The 19,522-nt window shown below is 50.5% G+C and overlaps 4 protein-coding genes across 6 annotated transcripts in view; 2 read left to right on the top strand and 2 right to left on the bottom strand.

The window, feature by feature from the left end:
* The window catches only part of wdr33 (WD repeat domain 33), a 37,396-nt gene extending 29,055 nt beyond the window's left edge, over window positions 1–8,341 (top strand). For all 3 annotated transcript variants that reach the window (XM_035421414.1, XM_035421412.1, XM_035421411.1), the window contains exons 16-23: window positions 252–1,208; window positions 2,184–2,250; window positions 2,668–2,998; window positions 4,399–4,497; window positions 5,290–5,453; window positions 7,222–7,320; window positions 7,571–7,777; window positions 8,050–8,341. In XM_035421414.1, the coding sequence (XP_035277305.1) occupies window positions 252–1,208; window positions 2,184–2,250; window positions 2,668–2,998; window positions 4,399–4,497; window positions 5,290–5,453; window positions 7,222–7,320; window positions 7,571–7,777; window positions 8,050–8,213 (2,088 nt within the window). In that variant the 3' untranslated portion in view covers window positions 8,214–8,341. The remainder of the gene's footprint in view (window positions 1–251; window positions 1,209–2,183; window positions 2,251–2,667; window positions 2,999–4,398; window positions 4,498–5,289; window positions 5,454–7,221; window positions 7,321–7,570; window positions 7,778–8,049) is intronic.
* Window positions 8,342–10,690: 2,349 nt separating this feature from the next.
* Window positions 10,691–12,583, bottom strand: sft2d3 (SFT2 domain containing 3). Its single transcript, XM_035421436.1, has one exon. The coding sequence runs from the start codon at window positions 12,245–12,247 to the stop codon at window positions 11,576–11,578; it is 672 nt and encodes a 223-aa protein (XP_035277327.1). The 5' UTR covers window positions 12,248–12,583; the 3' UTR covers window positions 10,691–11,575.
* Window positions 12,584–13,099: 516 nt separating this feature from the next.
* si:ch1073-184j22.2 (dual specificity protein phosphatase 14) lies at window positions 13,100–14,994 on the top strand. The gene is made up of 2 exons (XM_035421437.1): window positions 13,100–13,132; window positions 13,956–14,994. The coding sequence occupies exon 2, from the start codon at window positions 13,961–13,963 to the stop codon at window positions 14,492–14,494; it is 534 nt and encodes a 177-aa protein (XP_035277328.1). The 5' UTR covers window positions 13,100–13,132; window positions 13,956–13,960; the 3' UTR covers window positions 14,495–14,994.
* Window positions 14,995–17,250: 2,256 nt separating this feature from the next.
* The window catches only part of si:ch1073-184j22.1 (erythroferrone), a 6,503-nt gene continuing 4,231 nt past the window's right edge, over window positions 17,251–19,522 (bottom strand). The window contains exons 4-8 of the mRNA XM_035421431.1: window positions 19,239–19,390; window positions 18,992–19,103; window positions 18,430–18,520; window positions 18,131–18,209; window positions 17,251–17,716 (exon numbers count right to left, since the gene is read on the bottom strand). Of these exons, the coding sequence (XP_035277322.1) occupies window positions 17,618–17,716; window positions 18,131–18,209; window positions 18,430–18,520; window positions 18,992–19,103; window positions 19,239–19,390 (533 nt within the window). The 3' untranslated portion in view covers window positions 17,251–17,617. The remainder of the gene's footprint in view (window positions 17,717–18,130; window positions 18,210–18,429; window positions 18,521–18,991; window positions 19,104–19,238; window positions 19,391–19,522) is intronic.

Below are 19,522 nucleotides of genomic sequence, written 5' to 3'. Positions count from 1 at the left end.
CTGAAGCAGTTCAGGTTTTAGTACCTTTGCTCGAGGGGTACTGCAGCAGCACCGCTCCTGGGAAGCTAGCCAGCACCACCGCCCTCCAGCTGCTTTCTGCACGGAACAGACTCTTAAATGCACAGAAGCTGGCAGATAAGCGTGTGAATGTAGCGCAGGGTTTCTCGCGTACGGTTAGCGGGGTGGGGTGGGGGCTGCGCTCACACTGCTTCCCTCCTCACGAGTCGCTCTCCACTTCTCTCCCCGTCCAGCAACTGAAGATCGAGCGCATGGCCCAGAAGCAGTCGGACCAGGGTGCGCAGCAGGCCGGCGCCCAGCAGGGGGCGATGCAGCCCTTCCCGGGACAGGGGCCCATGCCCCCGCCCCACCAGGGGTTCCCGCAGTCCCTCCCGCCCCAGCAGATCCCGCACAACATGCCGCACATGGGGCCCGGGGGACTGCAGGGGCCCTTCATTCCTCAGGGCCAGATGGGCCCCCCGGGGCCCCAGCTTCACCAGGGCCCCCCTCAGGGTTTCATGGGGCCCCCGGACCTGCACGGACCCCAGGGCATGCAGAGGCACCCGGGGCCCCACAGGCACATGGGGCCCCAGGGCGGCCAGGGAATGCACGGCCCCCCGGGGATGCCCCCGGCCGGGAGGGGGATGCCGGGACCCCCACCGGGGGCCATGCAGTGCCCCCCGGGGCCACCAGGGGGCATGATGGGGCCCCCATCTCGAGGAATGGGACCCAGGGATAATCAGGTGCCCCCGCCCCAAGGGGGGATGATGCACCCGGACACACGAGGACCGCCCCCCCAGAGGAACATGATGGGCCCCCAGGGGCCGCCCATGCAAGGGGGGATGATGGGACCTCCAATGCACGGCCCCCAGGGTCAACAGAACCCTCCTAGGACACATGGGAACATGCAGGGCCCTCCTGGAAACATGCAGGGTCCCCCCGGCAACATGCAGGGTCCCCCTGGCAACATGCAAGGTCCCTCTGGCAACATGCAGGGTCCCCCCGGCAACATGCAGGGTCCTCCCGGCAGCATGCAGGGTCCCCCCGGCAACCTGCAGGGTCCCCCCGGCAACATGCAGGGTCTCCCTGGCAACATGCAGGGTCCCCCCGGCAACATGCAGGGTCCCCCCGGCAACATGGGACTTCCCCCGTACATGCAACAAGGCAAATCACCGCTCATGGGTGAAGGATCCAGGGGGCAGTATAACCAGGTTAGTTTGTCATATTGCTCTGTGACTACAGATCCCATGAGCCTCTTCGGCAGTTGGCGCAGAGCAGGAAATTAACATGCATTTTATTCACCTATAAACTGTAAAGTGTGTCATTAAGTGGTATGATACACAGATGCATCTGACATCAAATGCCTATAGACTCCTAACTGTTGTATTGGTGATCTATGAGGTACTTGATCCAAAAAGGGGGAAAATTTTAGAATGTTTGTTGAAATTCTTAACTGGTCACACTACATTCTTGAAGGTCTTGAAGTCCTCATTTGGAATACGAATGAAAATCTTTGACAGAATTGGATTTGATATTGTGGGCAATTCAGTATGGGGTTGAGTGATCCATTTCTCGGCTATAATGTCTTATTAAATATGTATTTCATTTTGATTCAGCCATTCGTTTCACTGGTTAGAATGAAGTCCAGGTTGCTTTTAGGCCTGCCACACTGCTGAATCAGAGAGTGTCTAGCAGAAAAAGCAGTGAATGCATTTCTATTTTAAGACACGAGATGGCAGAAATAAAACGTGTATAAAACGGGTAAACGGATAGGGACAAAGTGAGAAGGATTACAGTAGTATTAATGTCATTTATAAATGTCTGAGGGTAGACGTTCTCAGAAGGCTGATGTAGATGTCAGAATAAGCGGCTATGTGTATCAGTGCTTTTCTGTTATGAATCAAAGCCTCCATGTGATAAATACACTACATGGCCAAAACTATGTGGACACCTGACATCCAACATCTCATCTGAAATGATGGGCATTAATATGGAGATCCACCCTTTGCTGCTATAACAGCTTGTGTGTGGAGTGGTTTGTGTGTGGAGCGGTTTGCGTGTGGGGGCGGTTTGAGTGTGTGGCTTGTGAGTCGCGGAGGCGCGTGGCGGTGTTTAGAGAAGGCTTTAGCTCCCGGTGCGCGCGTGTGTGACCCCTCATGTAAACACGCTGACTGTGCGCGTTTCAGATGGGGCAGAGTCCAGGGCCGCAGCCCATGATGCCCGGGATGGGGCAGCAGGGACCCAACGGCAAAGGTAGGAAAATGGCCGACATCTTTTTGCTGGGCCTGTTTTACGCTCTGTCCTCTCAGCTGCGTGCCGTGCTTTATATGCACATCTGCACATCATATGTGTATGAAGTACTCACTGCAGTGGTGCTTCTACTTCCTGTATTTTGTGGGTGCTGTGTCCTCACTTTCTATACTTCACCGGTTATATATCCTCACTTCCTGTATTTTACTGGATCTAAATCCTCACTTCCTGTGCTTTACTGGTTCTACATCCTCACTTCCTGTACTGGTCCTATATATTCTTGTCAGTGTTGATTTTTGGGATGGTAGGTATGCCATCCACCAGATTAGGTATGGGGCTTAGCGGGGCATGCCCCATACCTGTACAGCACTGGGAGTTTGGTACATTCCATATTAATTCACTGGTACTGCTGTTCCTCAGGGGAAGCTCGCGGACCTCCCAACCACCACCTGGGGCCTCCTCCCGACCGCAGGGGGCCGGAGGGGCCCGGGGGCCCGGAGCAGGGCTCCGACAGGGGCGGCCAGTACTGGGGAGACTCCCGCGAGGGGCGCCGCGGACCCCCCGACTACGAGGGCGGGGACGACCGGTACCACGCTCGGGGCGAGGACGCCTGGAGGGGCCCCCTGCAGCAGCGGGTCCCCGGGCAGGAGTACCCGGGGGACTCCAGGGGCCACAGGGGGGGCTCTGCTGGGAAATGGGAGCCCCACCGGGGCTCTGAGGACACGCGATTCAGGGGCCGGAGGGAGGACAGGTGAGCCCCCCCCCCCCCCCCTCAAAAAACTCACTCTCACGTCATCACATTACCCCCTCCTCTATCATTCTAACACAGGCTTAGTAATAATAATAATAATAAATATGAACATAGTGTTGGTCATTTATGGTGATTTATGTCTGCATGGTATAGTAAAGAGACCAGGAACAGTAAAACCACAGTAAAACACTAAGTGTACTTGGGTTAGCCAGCTACACAGCACTTGGGTTAGCTAGCTGCACAGCACTTGGATTAGCTAGCTGGAGAGCACTTTGGTTAGCTAGCTGCAGAGTACTTGGGTTAGCTAGCTGCACAGCACTTGGGTTAGCTAGCCGGAGAGCACTTGGGTTAGCTGGCTGCAGAGCACTTGGGTTAGCTAGCTGCACAGCACTTGGGTTAGCTAGCTGGAGAGCACTTTGGTTAGCTAGCTGCAGAGCACTTGGGTTAGCTAGCCGCAGAGCACTTGGGTTAGCCAGCTGCAGAGCGCTTTGGTTAGCTAGCCGCAGAGCACTTGGGTTAGCTAGCCGCAGAGCACTTGGGTTAGCCAGCTGCACAGCTCTTGGGTTAGCTGGCTGCAGAGCACTTGGGTTAGCCAGCTGCAGAGCGCTTTGGTTAGCTAGCCGCAGAGCACTTGGGTTAGCTAGCCGCAGAGCACTTGGGTTAGCCAGCTGCACAGCACTTGGGTTAGCTGGCTGCAGAGCACTTGGGTTAGCCAGCTGCAGAGCACTTGGGTTAGCCAGCTGCAGAGCACTTGGGTTAGCCAGCTGCAGAGCACTTGGGTTAGCCAGCTGCAGAGCACTTGGGTTAGCTAGCTGCAGAGCACTTGGGTTAGCTAGCTGCACAGCACTTGGGTTAGCTGGCTGCAGAGCACTTGGGTTAGCTGGCTGCAGAGCACTTGGGTTAGCTAGCTGCACAGCACTTGGGTTAGCTAGCTGCACAGCACTTGGGTTAGCTAGCTGCAGAGCACTTGGGTTAGCTAGCTGCAGAGCGCTTTGGTTAGCTAGCCGCAGAGCACTTGGGTTAGCTGGCTGCAGAGCACTTGGGTTAGCCACTTCTTTCCAGAATCTGTCGGGGGGGGGGGGGGGGGGGGTCTGGGTGTCCATGGCAGCGAGGGTACAGCAGCTTCCGTGGCAGCGAAAGCCTGAACAGACGCTTCTTCGCGCACGAAACTGGCAGGGCAGGCTGGCAGACTGACGCTGATTTTCCATCGCCCCGAGGCGGAGGCTTGGCAGCGGTGCTGCAGCCCTGCCAGCGCACACGCTCAGGGAAGGTCCCGCTTGTTCAAACACAAGTTTGGCTTGTTCCTGACGTCAGGCGCTGCCAGGACACTGCTGAAGCCGGTGTGCCCGTCTGCGAGGGGGGCGCAGGGGGATTAACGGGCGTGGGGGTTCTGCGCGCAGGTTCGACAGTTACGAGGGTCCCGGAGACGATCTGGACCAGAGGCCGAGGGAGCAAAGACGCCCTCCGCACCCGCGACACGGACAGGATGCCGACGACACGTGGGTCCCTCCTCCTGCTGAGCTACACTGAGAACAGCGTGCACTTCACTGCACACTGCACCCTCCATACTACACACTCTTTACTGCACACTGCACTCTACACTACATACCCTTTACTGCACACTGCACTCTACACTACACACTCTTCACTGCACACTGCACCCTCCATACTACACACTATTTACTGCACACTACACCCTCCATACTACACACTCTTTACTACACACTGCACTCTACACTACATACTCTTTACTGCACACTGCACTCTACACTACACACTCTTTACTGCACACTACACCCTCCATAGTACACATTGCACTCTACACTACACACAGTGTGTAGTACTGAGCTCTGACTGAATGTGTGTGTGTATATATGTGTGTGTGTGTGTGTGTGTGCATGCCTGCGCACAGTTCTGAGCTCTGGCTGAATGTGTGTGTGTAAATATGTGTGTGGTGTGTGTGCATGCCTGCGCACAGTTCTGAGCTCTGGCTGAATGTGTGTGTATATGTGTGTGTGTGTGGTGTGTGTGTGTGTGTGTGTGTATATATGTGTGTGGTGTGTGTGTGTGTATATGTGTGGTGTGTGTGTGTGTGTGGTGTGTGTGGTGTGTGTGTGTGTGTGTATGTGTGTGTGTGGTGTGTGTGTGGTGTGTGTGTGTGTGTGTGTGTGTGGTGTGTGGTGTGTGTGTGTGTGTGTATATATGTGTGTGTGTGTGTGTGTGTGTATATGTGTGTGTGTGTGTGTGTGCATGCCTGCACAGCTCTGAGCTCTGGCTGAATGTCTCTGCAGGTTTCGGCGGGTGGGGCCTGGCAGGCCTGAGGCTCGGGGGGGCCGCGGGTACACAGACGAGTTTGGGGTGGAGGAGACTTTCGACCCCGCAGAGGAGACAGGGAGGAGCTGGGACAGCAGCGGGAGAGGGAGGAGCCGCGGAGGAGGAGCGCGAGGAGGAGCGGGTGAGACACGGCTTCTGTCCATCCATCCATTCAGTTATCCATCCGTCTGTCCATCCATCCATTCAGTTATCCATCCGTCTGTCCATCCATCCATTCAGTTATCCATCCGTCTGTCCATCCATCCATTCAGTTATCCATCCGTCTGTCCATCCATCCATTCAGTTATCCATCCGTCTGTCCATCCATCCATTCAGTTATCCATCCGTCTGTCCATCCATCCATTCAATTATCCATCCACCTGTCCATCCATCCATGCATCCATCTGTCCATCCATCTATGCATACATCCATTCATGCGTCCATCTATCCATCCATCCATTCATTAATTCCTAATCCGTTGCCATATATTCATTCAGGACTTCTGCCCTCTCTCAGTACCATAAAGCCGGGCACCCACCGCACGCGTATCGACCGCGAGCGCACTACGCGCGTAACTGAAGCGTAGTTGAAGTACTGTTATTACAACGGCAGCGGGCGACGTCGTCTCCACCAGATGCGAACGCGTCGCGTACCGGCTGCGAAGCTCGCGCGACACAAGCGAACTGAAGCGTAGTTTTTCGCTTCTGTTCTATTTTTTCGGCTTGTCGCGCGTCACGGTGGCCTGTTTATACACAGAAATATGCTCTAAAATGCTAGGTATACATGCTCTGATTTATATTTCATCCTTATATTACTGGGGGTGTGTCCCTAGTTACCTCCCAGATATTTTATAAGCAGCAAAAAAAAAAAAATACAAGCCTTTTCGTTTTGTAAAAATAAATAAATAAATAACTGGAACCTGGGGAAAAGGCAAACTTAGTTTCGCTGTCTTATTTTGCGGAGGGGGTGGGGTAAATTTGAAAATACACCACAGAAAATCGTAGCCTATTGAATGACGTAGAAGTGAATGCACCGAGCAGCGGTTTGTTAACTCGAATGTTGGAAGGTAGTTTTTAACCAACCATTGCTCAGCCTATTTGACTTCTCCGATGTCTTCGTTCGCCGTGCTTTCAAAAAGGGCTTGTTAATAAAAATCAGATAATCCACAGAGCTTTAAAAAAATCAGATTATTTAGTGGTCTTGCCGATGAAAATGCACCTATTTTATAAATGAAGTTGTAAGCAAGCCTTTTTTGCACTTGTACTTCAAAGCTTCCGGTGTTCATGACGTTGTGGTGTTCAAAAGTTTAAACTGTTATCTTTTTGACGATGAACTGATTTTACTAAATATGATCATATAAATGTTTTGACGTGAATAACAAGACGACACGGGAATTCCCAATGGTTGATTATGGATTATTATTATTATTATTATTATGATCATTACATATTCTTCACAAAGTTGGCACGCTTGTTAACCAAGCAAATAAATTAATACCGTTTGAGATTGTTATGCAGGCTACGTTGCGATTTAAGTTTATGGTAATTCTTTAAAGCGTTTACTTTCTCACGTATTTACATATAAAAAAATATTAAGAAATATTACCAAATTAACAGAATGAAAAATGTCTCTCACTAAGTATTCACTTAACCCATAATCAAAAGTCCTGAACAAACGTGAAATACACGATGTAAGCCCACTGCAGACTGCGAGAGCTACTGGGAATATATAGCTTTTACGCAAGCCTTTGCGCGACACAAACGGAACCAGTGGAGACACCCTACGCGTCGCGTCGTGCTGCTTCGCCCTGCTGTTTACGCGACGCTTACGCGACGCGTGCGGTGGGTGCCCGGCGTAAGCCTGATATTCATTTATCTGTCCTAACCCACTGTGTCTGTCTGTCTGTCCAGGGGGCCGGAAAGGGCTGCTCCCCACCCCCGACGAGTTCCCCGCGCCTCATTACGAAGGAGGAAGAAACTCAGAGAGCTGGGAGGGGGGGCGCGATCAGGGTACGAGGCCTTTTCTCTTTGGGGGGGGGGGGGGGGGGGGGTGAAGGTGATAAGGAAGGTGCTCCGTGAGTGTGTGTTCAGACGGGAGTGTGTTCAGGCTAGTGTTGAGTGGCACAGTGTGTTCAGGCTAGTGTTGAGTGAGTCGATGTGTGTTCAGGCCAGTGTTGAGTGACACAGTGTGTTCAGGCCAGTGTTGAGTGAGTCAGTGTGTGTTTGGGCTAATGTTAAGTGACTCTGTGTGTGTGTTCAGGGCATGAGGCCTACAGGGACGCACCGCGGGCGGACCACGCCCCACGGGACAGCCCGTCCCCGGCCAGCAGGGAGCGCTCCTCCTCCCTGCAGGGCATGGACATGGCCTCCCTGCCGCCACGGAAACGGCCCTGGCACGACGGCCCGGGCACCACGGACCCCCGCGACCGAGACTCCCCCGGGGCGGGGTCCGACGACAGAGCGGCCGGTGAGGAGTGTGTGTGCGCGCGTGTGTGTGTGTACATCTGTGTGTGTGCGTGTACATCTGTGTGTGTGTGTGTGCGTGTGTGTACATCTGTGTGTGTGTGTGTGTGTGTGCACGTGCATGCATGTGTGTGTGTGTGTGTGTCTGTACACCTGTGTGTGTCTGTTTGCACTGCATGTGTATCAGTGTTGCAGTGGTGTTGTTGTGTGTGATCCTGCTGATTTGAGTTTAAGGTCTCTGCTCTGATGCACCTCTCTCTCTCTCTCTCTCCGCAGGACGCCCCTCACACAGGGAAGAGGGGGCCTACGGGGTGCCGTCCCGGGGCGGTCGAGGGAGCTGGGGGCGGGGCGGAGCCGCCGGGCCCGGGGGAGGGGGCGGCTCGGGCCCCACCACGCGGCGGGGTGCGGCTCGCGGAACGCGAGGGGGCCGCGCCCGATAGGACTGGGACTGAACACACAGGGTGGGGGCGGGGAGGAGGGGAGGAGGGCACTGGAGTCCACCACAGGGTGGCGCCAAGGAGCAGAGAGAGACTGCAGGGAGGCGGGACCGAGAGTGTGAGAGAGACTTCCGCCTGGTCGTGTGGCTTCGGGCTCCCGGGCCGAATTTGCCTTTGCGTCTGCGTTTGGACGAGCTCTGTGTGCCAGTGTGCGCCCACGCATCTCTGCCACGGCACCAGTCCCCGCCTTTCGTCGGTCGCACCGAGGGTGTGGCACAGAGCCTGCCCCTAACCGTGGTCTCCTAGCCCCCGGGGACAGCCTCCCGACTGACTGAGGGACCCGCTGGAGGCGCGGCATTTTCACTCTGATTGGTCACGTTCTGAAGGTGTGGCCTCCTATCTCACTGGACACTGCCTGAAGGCGTGGTCTCCTCGCTGATTGGTCGCATTCCGAAGGCGTGGCCTCCTCAACGCTGACTGGTCACATTCGGAAGGTGTGGCCTTCCAATATTGGTCGGGCTCCCACCCGCTTCAACCACCCAGATTGTAGGAAGTACGGCACCGCAAAGTATCTGGAAAGAGGGACTGATGGGAAATGAAGTCCAGGTCTCCATACACATGCAACCACCTTCGTGTTCTACATTTCACCTTTGATCATCAAACCCCTCAGCTAAATTTGCCCTGGAATCCAGATTTTGTTACCTGAGCCGTAGGAGCCCCCCCCACCCTGGACCCCCCCCTCGTGTTGTCGGTTTACTGAAGAGGAGCCGAGTTTTGCTTTCCTCAGTGTGCTCCTCGCTTCGTACGGAAGAATGGACGGACGGACGGACAGACAGACGTGCGAGAGGGCCCACGATCCCCTCGCCCCGGTCTGAAGACCCCTGCAGGGATTAATCTCTGGCCTGAGGGGAGTAATTCTGATCCCTGGAGGAAAGAGAGACCCAGCAGCCTCCAGCAAGAGACAGTGTGCAAATAATGTGTGAACACCCGAATCGTTGCTCTCAACCCCTGCTGCTCTGAGCGTCGACGCCGTCTGTGTCCCCAAAGAGTTATGGAGCAGACAAACTGCCGGGAGGGGCTAGCCCGTCACTCACGGTAGAGTGGGTGGAGTCCGGCTCCTGCGTCACACAGATCGGGTTGTTAATGTACAGTAGTTTTTCCAAGAATGGTAGTTTTTTTTTTTTTTTCGCCCTTCTCCTCCATTCTGATAAAAAAAAAAAAGTTTAAAATGGGGTCTGCTTTTGTCCCCCCTCAGTCCTTAACTCCATTTATTTAATTTCACTTTTAATGTAAAATGGGGGGGCGAAATCATTCTGTAACATTACCAGGCGCCTTCGTGTACTGAAGGTGTATTCTTTGTTTCTAAATGTACAGTTTGTCAAGAGATTGTCATATTGTTTTGTCCATTTTTGTATACGATACAAAATAGAATTTGTGCAAAATTTACCCACTGCGTTCTGCATTGTTTTCATTGTTTCTTGTCTGCCTTCACGGACCGACTGATTTCAGAAAGGCTATAGAGTAGCTGCAGACAGTGCCAGCCCAGCTACCACGGTGTACATCACACTGAAAAGTCAGACTTCATTCATGTAGTTCAGTACTTTTTTTTTGCCCTCTGAAAAAAGGAATTTATTGGAAAAAGTTAGAAAAATGCATGTAAACTTTTAAATGTCTTTTTTTTAAAGGTATATTTGATTTGATTTATTTGCACTCATCATATAAAAATTACAAAATAGAACAGATCCATATAAATTGTAGTTCCCCCTTCGTCAGCACTCTAGCTCAAAATCCGGTTTAGGGCGGTTGCCAACTTTTTTGTTAAACCTCTCTGTCAATACAGCATTTGTGTAACAACCTAACAGCGTGTTATGCTGATCTTGGGTAAACCTTCCAAAAGGAGTCCTGATGCTAGGCCAGGGCTGCTCAGCTCCGGTCCTGGAGGGCTGGTCTGCCTGCTGGTTTTTTTTCCCCACCCCCACTACCTTAGTTTTCTAACAGCTCTTAATATACGCTGGTTCACTCCTGTGTTTGAGTGCAGTAAAATCTTTAGGAATCTCTTGCAGCTGTAGCTGGTGCTTATACAAAAGTCAGATCAAGATATGATTGTGCCAATTAAATAATTAAGAGCAGAAGTTGGCACAAAATACTGAAACGGATCAGCCCTTGTTGTGCACCGAATCAGTTCCTTTCGCTCTGTTTAAGGTACACCCACTGGTGTCCAAATTTAAGCCCATTCTGAAACTGCCATTACAGTCTGCCAGTAAAATATGAGAAGGGACACCGAGACACTGAAGCGATTGCCCTGACAATTCCACATGTTGGAAGCTTGTTGGCAAATGTACACATTTTACCCAAACTGATACTTGGGATGCTACCGTTTGAATAATGCCGGCTCACGGCAGTACCTCGTGCGGACAGTTCCGATTCTGGACAGACTGCATAACCAGCAAGCAACCACAGCAAGTCACAAACACACACAATTTGCTTTAACCATTTTATTATCCACAGTTATCCAGTTACATTGGACAGGTTTAAGGTGTCTGCAGGGCAGCAGTTTGAAGCACAGTCACGCAGACCAGTCCCCATTGAAGCTAACACTGTAGCCGTGACCACAGCTTCAAGGAAGTGCGTCGGGGGGGTGAGACTGGAGACAAGTGACTGATGTTTAGATCGTAACCACGGTACAAATATTGATTCTTTACGTGCTTGAATGTATTCCGGCTTTTTAAAAACTGAAATGCCTTTGATTTTACCCTCCACCCAAAAAAGAATGTTGCAACTATGGAGACTTTTTTCACCAAAAACTGTCTTTGATGGCATTCTGCATTATTTCGGATTTTATTGAATATGTCGTAGTTAGTAAAATCACGCCGAATGTATTTTGCGGTCAATTTATAAATTAAATGTGTTTAAGTACATGTAACTCATAGCGTCATATCTGTGGCTTCCGCTAAGTATTGTAGTCGCATGACCCCCCCCCCCCCCCCCCCCCCCCGTCACAGTTTTTGTAATGAATACCCTTATTCGGCAGTCCTGTGTAAATGCAGCCTATCTCGCTCGGAGCGTCACATCTCGGTGTTTCAAGTTATCCATCTGCGTCCAGGTGAATGTAATCCACAACCGCCCAAATGTCTGTGCTTTCGCGTCCAGTTCATCTAGGACAGGGGCAAAGTGATAACGCTTTGCCTTTATTTTACTCAAGAATAAGGTGTTGCAACAAGTTGGTGTCAATCACAAACATACAGAATACACAGACTGAATCACGTGTCTGCCCTCATCTGTGTGTGGTGTGTGCGTGTACCATGGCAAACGGTACCACCCACATCAAGTCCGCTAGCAATCAAGCTAGTCCTCTATGGTCCGTGTCAAATCGGCATGGTCTTCCCCGAAACCGTCCTCTTGATAGCCGATGCTGCCAAGCCGCCAACGAATCGTATACCCTTGCTTCCGCCGGGGAGCAAAGCAACGACGTAGCCAACGATTGCGGCGACCTGAACAGCTGCACCAAGGGCTGTGAGCAGCGTGCTGTGGAGGCTTAGCGCCGCGTATAGCGTGCCTGCGAGGGAGCACAGGTACACCGCAGCGCCCGGAGTCGGAGTCGTTATGAATTTGCTGGGTCCTCGCAACACAGCCGCGCCGAGGAGAGCGAAAACCGAGCCAAGAGACCACAGAAGAGCAAACTTCCGGGCTTTGAGGAGCAACAGAGGTGCGTAGAGAGCAGAGAGTCCGAAACAGAGCGCGGAGAGTAAAATGCATGCTCCAAAAGCGACCAGTCGCTGCGAACGGCTCATGCCCGGCAGACACGGGTCAGGTTCAGAGGACCAGGGCCAGGAAAAGCCGGTGTTAGAACCTTGGGCCGTTCCGCCACCGTTGCTGTGACCCGAAAATGGACTCGACCAGCTCCCAAACCAGCTCCCGTTCACTGAGCCTGTTTCACCCATGTCGACAACGGTATTTGAGCTGGACTGCGATGTCGTCTTTGAATTCCCTTTGGACTGTGCCAGGTATTCTTTAAGTTGTCTATTTATGTCGGCCATTGTTTTCGCACGGTTTTATATCACTTTTCTTATGGCGCGATTTGTTTGTGCCAGTTCATCAGCTAACTTCACTAACGTCAACTCGCAACAACAACAACGGGACTTACCAAAGTAACAGGAAGTTGAGAATGGGAAACGTCATATATGCGACGGAAGCCGAGCAGGAAAAAACCCCTGTATTAAAGGCATGTGACTCGGCAGCACCACCACGAGCCGCGGAAGAGGGATGCTTTTTGGTGTTACCAGGGCATATACTCTGTAGTTTCAAATAAACTGGAATATTAGGTCTGAGTAGCAATATTTCCTGATCCCTGCACAGAATATCTTTGCTGAACGGAAACGTTATATATTTCATACTATCCCGGCCCTTTCATTTGAGAGGACACTGCAAAATCGGTATTAAAGACATCTTAAATACATTAGAGGGTTTCGATAGCCTTGGAGAACTTTTCGATTTCTCTTTCATACATTCAATACGAATAAACAAACTCGTAAGAAATACCATACCGCTTTAATCTACTCTACTTTAATCTACTCTCCCAGCTTCCCGATCCATTCTTCGTTCAATTAGCGCCTAGTCGAATGTGCAACTTGTGACTAGGCGACCCTTTTCAGATATCGTCCATACCATAGAAGCACTCCAGTGTTGACAAGGGGAAGTTTGTAGCGAGTTATGGTAAAGAGTGGCGAAGTGTCTATAATTATGCTCTTAGCTCATTGGTCATTCGTCCCTAAAGCCTTTTCGGGGTTGTCTTACCGGCAGCTGTGTCTCTCTGAAATAATCGCCCGTGCACTGCAAGGGTCAAAAACAAAACCGCCACAAAAGCTGAACAGGACCAGAGGAGACAGAAACTAAAGAGGAGACAGAAACTAAAGAGGTACCAGGTCAGTCACAGGAAAGACAGCGCTAACACGTCGCCACTGTACGCATACATATTTATCAGCGGGACGCATACACACACACCTGCAATGTAAGCAATGTCACAAGTCCTTTGAACTTGTCGTGGTATGGTGTGTGTGTGTGTGTATGTTTGTGCGTATGTGTGTAAGAGAGAGAGAGGCTGTGGATAGACGTATAATAGTTATAGGCACCATGCACTGGGGGATCTATTGCGCGATGGGCTCATTTTGATTTATGCAGAATGTGATATGGCTGAACTGTAATAAAATGTTGAAATTGTTCTCACATTATCATTTGTTGTGATTGTCACTTTTCATTTTTGTTGCGCCACTATCTTTAAAATATTTATTTCACAACAGAATTTCACTTGTTGTATTTTATTCCTCTTTAACACTAAACAAAATGTGATATGCTCACTCAGGCTTAACAAATTAATGTTTTATTGCTTCGTTTCCACACAATCTTAAGTCAGTTTTATCTAAAAGACCACGTCTGTAGGGGGAAAAGCCCTTTTTGCGCTGTTGATGTCATCCAGCACTTATTGTGACTTATATCATTGTCTTGATGTTGTAGCTGTAATGCCTCCTGGTTTGACTAAGCAAGTTTGACTAAGTCAGAGTAATTTTCACTGAATGAACTGGACTCAATGTGTTCGTGGCTATGAATAACTGTATAAAATGAGCATCGTACCTTATCGGACTTGAGTTTTGTAGCTGTTCCAATGACCTTTGGTATGCACTTATTGTATGTCGCTTTGGATAAAAGCGCCTGCCCAATTAAATGTGATGTAATGATGTCACCCTGCAGCCCCCATGTCTGTCTCCAAGATCACGCCCACCCTGTTCCTGAGCAGCGCCGACGCGGCCCAGAACAGGGCCTTGGTCTCCCGCAAGGGCATCACCCTGATCGTCAACGCCACCCTGGCGCACACCTGCCCCAGCTACCGGGGGGTGGAGTGCCTGCGGGTGCCCGTCTCCGACCTCCCGAGCGCCCCCCTGGGCAACCACTTTGAGAGGGTGGCGCAGCGTATCCATAACAACCGGACGGGCAGCACGCTGGTGTACTGCGCGGCTGGCATGAGCCGCTCGCCCGCCCTGGTCATGGCCTACCTCATGCGCTACAAGGGGACCACGCTGCGGGAGGCGCACCGCTGGGTGCAGGACAGCCGGCCCTACGTCCGCCCCAACGCCGGCTTCTGGCGCCAGCTGCTGGACTACGAGAAGCAGCTTTACGGCAAGAACACTGTTAAAGTGGCTCCCTCCCTCGAGCTCGACCCTGGCAGTCAGCCGAGCGCGTTGTCAATCAACCGGTCGCTGGGTAGAGCCAGATACTGTATGTACCAGTGATGGAGCCCCCTATTCTACTTCCTGTTCTGGTTGTGAGGCCCCTGTTCTACTTCCTGTTCTGGTTATGAGACCCCTTTGTACTTCCTGTATTGGTGCTGAAGCCCCTGTTCTACTTCCTGTATCGGTGCTGAAACCCCTGTTCTACTTTCTGTGCTGAGCATGTGCGAGGAGAGCGGGAAATTACACTCTCATTCAAGGTTAAGGTTCAAGGTTGCCTGTTTCATTTTTTATTTGTAGACCAAGTTTTTTTTTTCTGCTAACGATCTAGCATTGGACATAGTTTTGAACTCTGAATACTTTCATAAGTTATGTTATTTAACAGGACGGTTTTCTCAGTTTGGCTTTGTTCCTCTGCAGTATCAACCAGCCAAACATTTTACTTTTTTTGTCAAAGTTTGGATTGCAGCAGCAGTGTGTGTTCTTTGGTATATTCTATGATTAGCTTGTAGGGTTAGGGTTTAGTGAGTGTTAACTGGGTGATTAAAAGTGTCCATTCATTCTGTGTGTGTAAAGGTTCTTGACTCCCCAGTTGGTTCACTCTCCAAATAGGCCTATCTCTGAATCTTTGTGTCTGCCTCTACTATACATACAGTTTCTTTTTTTAGAACAGATACACATTGCTCTCTTACTGACCATCCAGTATAATCCTCTTTCAGTGACCCTATATATCTAGAGATGTTTCCTCTTAGTACACACATATATATATATATATATATATATATATATTTGTGTGTGTGTGTGTGTGTATATATATATATATGTGTGTGTGTATATGTATATAAATCATCCCTGTAAACATCTCATTCAATGAAATTATATACCATATTTACAAAAGTCAACATATCTGTTTCAGTACAGGGTATAGTGCAGTGCTGGCTGTTTTCATGTACTGAGCAAAAAAAAAGAACGCTTTGCATGGACTCTTTAAGTGATTGTCTTGTGTAGTGAATAAATACAGTTACTTCAGTTTTGTTTGATTGCTCTTAAAGAATAACATCCATTCACCGTTAGACATAGTCTTTGCAGTGTTTGTGCTAGCAGTTCCTTTGGGCAAACAGCAATTTGTGGCTCAGTTTGTAAGAGATAGTTCGTTACCACAGGTTTCGGGTGAGATTCTTGTGGCGTTGATTTTAGGAGAGTGTTTATGTGTTACTCTTGTTTGGGGTTTTGACAGGGGTATTACTGGAAGGGGTGGAGGGGGTTGTGAGGGGGAGTAACCAGAATCCCCTGAGGCCTTGGATAGAAAAGTAATAATTTTGTCAGGGAAAAAAAAAGAAACATAATTTATCCTGTGCTGAAAGCTTGCCAACAAGGGTGATTAACTTCAAGCGAGTTGGGAGGGCATGTTGCGAAGTTCAAGGGCTGTGTGAGCATGCATGTGTGTGCGCATGGGTGCGTGTATGTTTGAGTGTGCACGAATATGTGTGTAGGTCTGTGTTTGAGTGTTGCTCTATGTGTACTGTATGTGTCCATTTATTCACCTGTAAGCACGTGTGAGTCTCTGTAATGGGCTGTGCATGTCTGCTGTATGTGTTTATGTGTGTGTTTATTTATGCGTTTGAGTGTGCATTTTCGCTGTGTGTGTACATGCGCATGTGTGAGGTGTGTGTGTGTGTATATGTGTGAGGTGTGCGTTTGGTGTGTGCGTGCGTGTGTGTGTGTATATGTGTGAGGTGTGTGCGTGCGTGTGTGTGTGTATATGCGTGAGGTGTGTGCGTGCGTGTGTGTGTGTATATGTGTGTGGTGTGCGTGAGGTGTGTGCGTGCCTGTGTGTGTAAATGTGTGAGGTGTGCGTTTGGTGTGTGCGTGCGTGTGTGTGTGTGTATATGTGTGAGGTGTGCGTTTGGTGTGTGCGTGCGTGTGTGTGTGAGGTGTGCATGAGGTGTGTGCGTGCTTGTGTGTGAGGTGTGCGTGAGGTGTGTGCGTGCGTGTGTGTGTGTATATGTGTGAGGTGTGCGTGAGGTGTGTGCATGGGCGTGTGGGTGTAACCTGCCGCTGAGCGGAGCAGTGAGACTCTGGAAGAACTCCGCCCCGTTCTGGGCATCTTCCCATCATGCCCCAGTGGCTGGCAGAGAGCGGCAGCATACGGGCGCCAGCGTGGACGTACAAATGACCTCACTCACCCCCCCCTCCCCCCCACCCCCGAAACACTGCCCGCATTCACTGCTGCGAGAGAGAGAGAGAGAGAGAGAGAGAGGGAGAGAGACAGGAGGGGCGCTGTGCGTTTGCCTGGAGAGTATGACAGCATGTGTTTGCTGTTTGTCACAAACCGTGAAAGCGGGCCGTCCCACGCCCCAGGTGAAAGCAGACGAGGGGGGGGGGGGGGGGGGGGGGGAGGCGTACGTCAGCACAGACGGTTACTCCCTTTACGAACGAAACGGAAACGAAACGAAACGGACGAACGAACGAACGAAAGGGTTTCACTGCGAGCGAGCCGACATCTCCAGACAGTCACCCGAAGCATTTCAGAGGTTTTTTTTAGGGCACAGCGCTGGTTCTGGAAGCCAGGTTTAGGATTCGCGGCAAAGCCGTGATGGTCTTCAGATGGGCATCTGTGCTCGGACTTCAGCTCCTTTCAGAGCGCATGTACAAAATCACCAGCGTCAGACCTCAATAGAGCGCACGAGGAACGCTTTGATGAATGTATGAAAAAAATCAATTTTAGGCAAAAACAAAAAAAATAAATAATATTTACAATTTTTTATTTTATTACAATATATTCATGTGTGTGTGTAAATAATTTTTACAGTCTGAAAGCAAATAAATACAATGGCTTTATTTTGGCTGATATGCTTATTAAAATCAGGTTAGAACTGGAAAAATACATCTCTATATACACACACTCTGAAGCCATTCCCATGTATTTACAAACTAAATGTGGTGCTCCAGCTGTTGGAAATGGGAGGGGGGGGGGTTTCCATGGAAACATCAGTGGGCAGTCTGAGGATTGACTGTGCAAGACCGAGCTGCCCTCCACCCAGTCCTCTCTGCGCTGTCACAGCTGTTTCTGCCTCATGATGTCATATCTTCCAAAAATAAGGCTGCTCTCTGATCAGTTCATGTCTGTAAAGGTAGGTATGTGTGTGCCTGTCAGCGTGTGTGTGTGTTGCTCTGTTGATTGATTCAGATGCCCAGCAGGATTCCGGAGAACAGAGTCCCCTTCTGGACTGTGAGTGCTGATCCTGTTCCGTTGTCAATAAAGACAGACGCGTACTCGCCAGTCTAGGAAACAAGAAGGATTAAAGATCAACACGTCACTCTGCACTCTACTCTCAGGCCTGTCTCCATATCACCGCATCGCTCTGCACTCTCCTCTCAGGCCTGACTCCAGATGAGTAAGTCACTCTGCACTCTACTCTCAGGCCTGTTTCCATATCAGTGCATTGCTCTGCACTCTCTTCTCAGGCCTGACTCCAGATGAGTAAGTCACTCTACACTCTACCCTCAGGCCTGTCTCCAGATTAGCACATCACTCTGCACTCTACTCTCAGGGCTGGTCACCTGTCTACAGGTATGAATCAAATGCTTAGAACTATCAGCAAGTAATTTGTAGCAAAGTAATGAACATTGTGCAAGTGGCCTGCTGATATGTATGACACAAAAACAAGTATTTCCCAATCAGGAGGAGACGCATACCTGCAGGAACAGTGTGCCAGTCACCAGGATGCTGAAAACACCCCCTGAGTCCCCAACTCCCGACATGGCTTCCAGAGACCTGGGGGGACATTTATACAACCAGAACTGGTGAGTATGTGTGCGTGTGTGTGTGCATGTGTATGTTTCTGTGTTTGTCTTGCATGTACTTTTGAATGAGCATGTGCAAGTCTGTATACGTGTGTATGAGCGCCTGTACGTGTCTGTGCATGTGTGCATGCGTGTGCGTGTGTCGGTGCGCGTGTGTGCGTACGTGTGCGCGTGTACACATGCATACTCACATGTTGCTGTGACAGAGGGACTCGATGCAGATGGAGACCGTCACGCAGTCCCGTTGCCGGGCAGCGGGCCTGCGCTGTGTGTCACTGGGTTCTGAGAACAAACGCCGATCTCTGTCACTGAACCGCACACGACTAAGCCACAGGTGCCAGTTCATCACTCAACCTCTTTAACTCAAACTCAGTTTGTTGTATTTAACTCAGCTTTCTGTGTTTAACTCAGTTTGTTGTATTTAACTCATTTCGATATATGTTGTCTGTCTCTGATTTTGTGTAATTGATTTGCTGCTGCCTGCCTTGACCAGGTTGCTCTTGAAAAGGAGATTTTCAATTTCAATGAGCCTATCCTGGTTAAATAAAGGTTAAATAATACAAAAAAACCCTTCATTTTAGCTGTGGGAGGTAAGAAGATTCACATGCATATTATGCATTCACATTGCTTGAATCTGAACCTATCGTAAATTTTCCTTTTTTAAAACCCCTTTGATATAGTTGAGCTGTAAACGTGCGCATGATTATCAGGTTTGCTCTCACACGTGCACCCCTGCAGTAGGAGGTGCCGTACCTATGAGGAGGCTGGCGGTGAGCTGGTAGAACCCAGAAACAGGCGCTGTGTATCGACCACTGCTCCTGTTGAAGTCCTGGCCCCTCTGGAACTGCTGCTGGGAGTCTGGGGGCTGAGAGGGTGTACAGGGAGAGGTTAGACGTGTGTGTGTGTGTGTGTGTGTGTGTGTGCATTGCATGTGTGTGTGTGTGTGTGTAGGTGTGTGTGTGTGAGTGTGCGAGACAGTGAGAGAGAGACTGAGACTCACAATGCTGAAGGGCTGCAGCTCCTGCAGACTGCGACGGGGAATGGGAAGGTCGTTCAGCAGGCGGCAGTGGAACGCAGTGTCCACACGGGGGAGCTGTTCACACACCTGGCACTGAGTAACTCCCTCCAATGGCCCACTGGTGGCTGTCACCTCTGAGAGGGAGGGGGAGAGCTCTTATCGGTCAGGGAGTGGACATGCTAATGATGGGGATGACTGCATCGTTCTTATTGGCCCTGGAGGTCAACCCTGCATTCAGTAGGGCTGTGCTGCCATTTTACTCTGCA

The sequence above is a fragment of the Anguilla anguilla genome, chromosome 6 (assembly GCF_013347855.1).
Source record: "Anguilla anguilla isolate fAngAng1 chromosome 6, fAngAng1.pri, whole genome shotgun sequence".
Lineage (NCBI taxonomy): Eukaryota > Metazoa > Chordata > Actinopteri > Anguilliformes > Anguillidae > Anguilla > Anguilla anguilla.
This window is presented reverse-complemented; position numbering and strand designations above follow the sequence as displayed.

Coding starts and splice junctions, on each gene's coding strand:
- sft2d3 (XM_035421436.1), bottom strand. CDS start 12,247: ATGGCCGACATAAATAGACAACTTAAAGAATACCTGGCACAGTCCAAA.
- si:ch1073-184j22.2 (XM_035421437.1), top strand. CDS start 13,961: ATGTCTGTCTCCAAGATCACGCCCACCCTGTTCCTGAGCAGCGCCGAC.